Source organism: Montipora capricornis, chromosome 9, assembly GCF_036669925.1.
Source record: "Montipora capricornis isolate CH-2021 chromosome 9, ASM3666992v2, whole genome shotgun sequence".
Lineage (NCBI taxonomy): Eukaryota > Metazoa > Cnidaria > Anthozoa > Scleractinia > Acroporidae > Montipora > Montipora capricornis.
Window position 1 is genome coordinate 41,035,426 of NC_090891.1, and position 4,345 is coordinate 41,039,770.

The 4,345-nt window shown below is 39.4% G+C and overlaps 1 protein-coding gene across 1 annotated transcript; it reads right to left on the reverse strand.

Annotated features, from left to right (window-relative positions):
* Positions 1-2,360: 2,360 nt before the first annotated feature.
* LOC138017594 (protein Wnt-2-like) lies at positions 2,361-3,839 on the reverse strand. Its single transcript, XM_068864637.1, has 2 exons — positions 3,822-3,839; positions 2,361-3,486 (listed from the first exon to the last, which is right to left on the reverse strand). The coding sequence occupies exons 1-2, from the start codon at positions 3,837-3,839 to the stop codon at positions 2,887-2,889; spliced, it is 618 nt and encodes a 205-aa protein (XP_068720738.1). The 3' UTR covers positions 2,361-2,886.
* Positions 3,840-4,345: the final 506 nt, after the last annotated feature.

Here is a 4,345-nt window from a genome sequence, read left to right on the forward strand (position 1 = left end):
GCAAAGTTTCGCCGAACGTTTCTTAGCCATTTGAGAGAAGATATCATGGGCTAAAATGACTCAAAAGATATTTGGCTCAATGGAAAATGCAGTAGTGGTAGACATTTTCTAATATATGAAGGAAATAATGAAGTCAACCTTAAGTTTGTAAGACGGATTATGTGAAGCAACTGGGAATGTCATAAGATTCACTATCGCCGGCCTTCAGTCGCCCATGCATCCTTCATGATATTGCTATCGACTTGACGTATTTGCATAGTTCATTGATATCATAGTGACGAACTTGGAAGAATAGATGACTTCACGCTCTTGAGTGCACCATGGGTAATCAGGGCAACATGGCGGGAAATTCAAAGGTTTGTATGGAAATTCAAAACAAAATAAACTCTACTTTTTTAGATCTTTGCCTTCATAAACCAAACAAATAAGTTCAAGTTCACAACTGAGATGAACTGGATTCTGTATATATTCTTTGGAATTCCTAAACAGTGCTTTTTTGTCTCCATACATTTTCTGTAATTTTGTGCATTTGGAATGACAGGAAATGTATGGCAAAACTTTGTTTAAGAAAATAATTTCTACAATTTATATCCATTTCCTCCAACTTTATTCTGTCGCACCTTTGAGCATATATCTTCTGTTTTGGAAAATAAAAATACCCTAAATTGCACATCTTGAATATCATGAATAACTTATTTGTTTGGTTTATGAAGGCGCAGGTTTATAAAGTAGAGTCATGTACAGTATATTTTGCTTTGAATTTCCATACAAACATTTTCCCGCCACTTTGCCCTGATTACCCATGATGCAATCAAGAGCGTGAACTCGTCTATTGGCGGGGGAGAAGATATTACGGGTAGAATAAAAGCAGCTTTTCACCGGCTTTTCGTGGTTTGCAATCAACTTCTTGTTACGGACAACAATGGAGAAATGTGCAATTGCTGGTGGACGAACGAAAGAATTTGATGGCAGATCTATTGTGGAACAAAAACGCTAATGAAAAAATAAATGCGTTTATGAGTGCTTTTTATGATTACTCTAGCGTCGATAATAAAAGGCAACCTTAAAACAACGACTTGGACGAAAACAAAGACGGCAAAAAACAAAACAAAAAGCAATGGCTCCTGACGCCCTGCACATTTATTTAAAGTTCTCCATTTTCTTCAAAACATCGAAATGACCAAGTGGAGGACAAGAGCACCTAATAATTTTACCTCCAAACTGTAAATTTCCAAAAGTGTCCTATATTTAATTTGTTTAAAACAAAATTGACGGCTGTGACGTATGTACGAGAGGTTGAAAAAGATGTCTTTCCTGGTTGATATGTTTTTGCACATCTATCTGAGAGATAGCTCCGTTCCAGACTGCAGGTGAGGTGCTAATGTGGACAATGCTTTTAATTAATTTGCCCGTGAGCATCCCATAATATCTTTCAAAACAATAGAAATCAGAATGGCCGCCGTATCTGCCAAAAGGTCTATTCTTACCGAGCTGAAAACACGTACTCCTCAACAAACTTTGATCGTTCCTACAAGTGTTCGCTGTCTACCGTGACATTCGTCTACAACAAGTGCTATGGTTCAAACTCACGCAAGAACAGGAGTATACACGAGGCAATTTTTAGTTATAGGATCCGTTTGTCACAAAACAATGACCTGGCGAGGAAGCAATCTCGTTGCAAGCTTGGTACGTTTCTTTTCGTCTCTCAGTGAAAAAAACAATTTGATTGCGTAAAATCGTTGTCCTATGTCTCTCTGTGCATGAAATGTGTTTGAAAAAAGATTGCTCTTTTCGTCTTCCAGTGCAAAAGAAGGTTATTTGCTTGAATAAACGTGCCTGTGTCTTAACGCCGCTAGAAATGTCCTTCTAAAATAGCCCCGTTACTCGTGTTTCGAGGAATAAACTAAGCGTGAAGCTGGACACTCGTAATTGTGAGCCCCCGACACTGATATCGATGCTAATTTCTCTTTGAGCTTTTTAGGTTTTATTTTTTACAAATACACATATAAATAAACTAGTTCACCTTGATAAATAACATGGTGAACCAAGATGGGCCTCTATCGAAATGGTACACACTGATGGGTAATTTTCTGATTGCATTAGATTTCACATTTCTTGGCTAAGTGATCTGATTGGCTTAAAAATCTCACTCCACACTGTCATCCAACAGAATCCATTTTCCCGCGCTTTTGAGCGGGCTGCACGTATTAGCTTGAGTCATGATTGGCTCAATTGATCGTCTGTTGTGATTGGCCAACACAAGCTAGCTTTGGTTGGTTTGTAACCGCTCAGTAATTAACAGTAATTATCTACGTAAATAAACATTTTAAGAACTTGTTCGACTCCGTTGCTCGAACGACCCCGTTGGAAAGGATCGTCTTTCAGGCAAGGAAATAGTTGCCAATTTATCAGACGAACGGACTTTAAACTTATTTGAGTGCGTCTAAATTTATATTACAGATTCTGAACGATTTAAACCGACTAGTACTACGAATTCCCCCGCACCTACTGTCACTTATCCATCTATGCGTGAGCTCTCTAGATGAGCACTGAAACGAGCTCTTAAACAAACGCTTCATATATTTTTCAATAAAAAATAAACGTTTTGTCGAGAAAATTGACAAACAGTTAATTAACTTAGAATCCAGTTCAACATCTTCCAATGTGGGTGTATATAGGTCAGCTAACTAAGGCTGACCCGTTTTCTGGCAGTTTCCTTGTCCACCGTACAATGAACTGCGAAAAGTCTGCTCCTCAGTTGGATGACCGCGTCATGTAATTCTGTCCTTCGCAGTTTTACCTCAATTTCTCGATACCTCCGTCACCACCACCAACACTGTTACTAGCGGGGCTGGGTGATCCTCTTTTGTGATTATTCCTGTTCTTTCACTCCTTCTTACGTCTGTCTCTTCTGTTACCGGATCTCTTTGAGGCTGTGTTATGATTGTTACTCTGCTTGACGGCGACGGAATCCGATGAAACCTGTGAATTGCTGTCTTTAAATTGGTCGTTATCTTCAGGTGATTTGCATATGTGTTTGTCAACAGTTCTCCGACACGTGTCGCACTTCACGTGACAACACCACTGAAACTTGCAGCCGCATTTGAACTCCTCCTCGACTTGAATGGTGTTGAACCCTCGTCCGCAGCACAAAACCCCACAGCTCCCGTGTCCAAGGCTGGTCTTGTTGCAATATCGTCCCGTGGTGCCAAGCGAGCCCGTGTTAGTGTTGGGGACGCAGTAATCTGGGGATTCCTCCAAGAACACGAGGTCGTCACGTGGGGGCTTTACTGGTAACATGGCTTCCGCCACCACAAGTTCGTTTCCGCTTTGATCAACCGTCACGAGGACTCCATTATGATATCTTTGGCGCAAATATTCTCCGACAACGTCGAACGCAGTCATGATTCTCCAACACGTTTTGACTTGGCAAGAACCCGAAACGCCGTGGCACTTACAGTCGAGTATAGTGTGAGTTTTTACTGCCTATGGACAAAAAAAAAAAAAGGTTTTCTTATCGTTAATTAATTAAACAAGACGCCTACATGGGCGTATCCATGGAATGCGCAAACAGTTAACAAAAGTTGTCCAGTTATAGTCAACTTCAAGTACAGGTAAACTTAAGAAAATGGCGAGAGATTACCAGAAAGATAAATCTATAATATAACTTGAAGTTGTTTGTTGTAAAAACTCGTTATTAATGTTACTAAATTTGCAAATGCAAACAACGAAGCCCTATTAGCAGGTTATCAGGATACGGGATTTTTTATTTATTTATTTATTTTTTGGAAGGAGACTTTATTCAAATCCTGCAGTTTTACCTGCTTCCTTAACTCCATTCATCCAAAAATTACATGATCAGCCTTAAATCATCCGAAAAACTTATTACAAATCACAGTTCAACAACTTATCATCCTGGGCCAGTTGTTCAAAAGCCAAGTTTTAAAACGAGTTTTATTCTCTACTCCCAAATGCTGTTCAAGGCTGATATTCAATCTTGAAAAACAAAAATAAGTAAAGGAAATTGTCACCGAAAAGTTGAAAACATAATCGGCTTTCGAACAACCGGGCCCTGCATTCGAAGTCCGGTTCCGTAATCCTGGTTTAGTTCCTTGCAAACTGTTTAAATCTGCTGTGGCGAAGACAAGAAGACAACATCTGTACTCTACTCTCTCAATGCTCAAAAATCTAAAAATTCCGTAATTGCGTGTTCTATAGTCCAGTCCAACTTTCTAATTTTACAATTCCATAATCTTGACTTCAGTATTAGAGTAACTTGGTACCAAACGTACCACAATAACTCGTTAAGGAAAAAGCTTAAATCCAGTAGTCCAGTCCGGGTTGA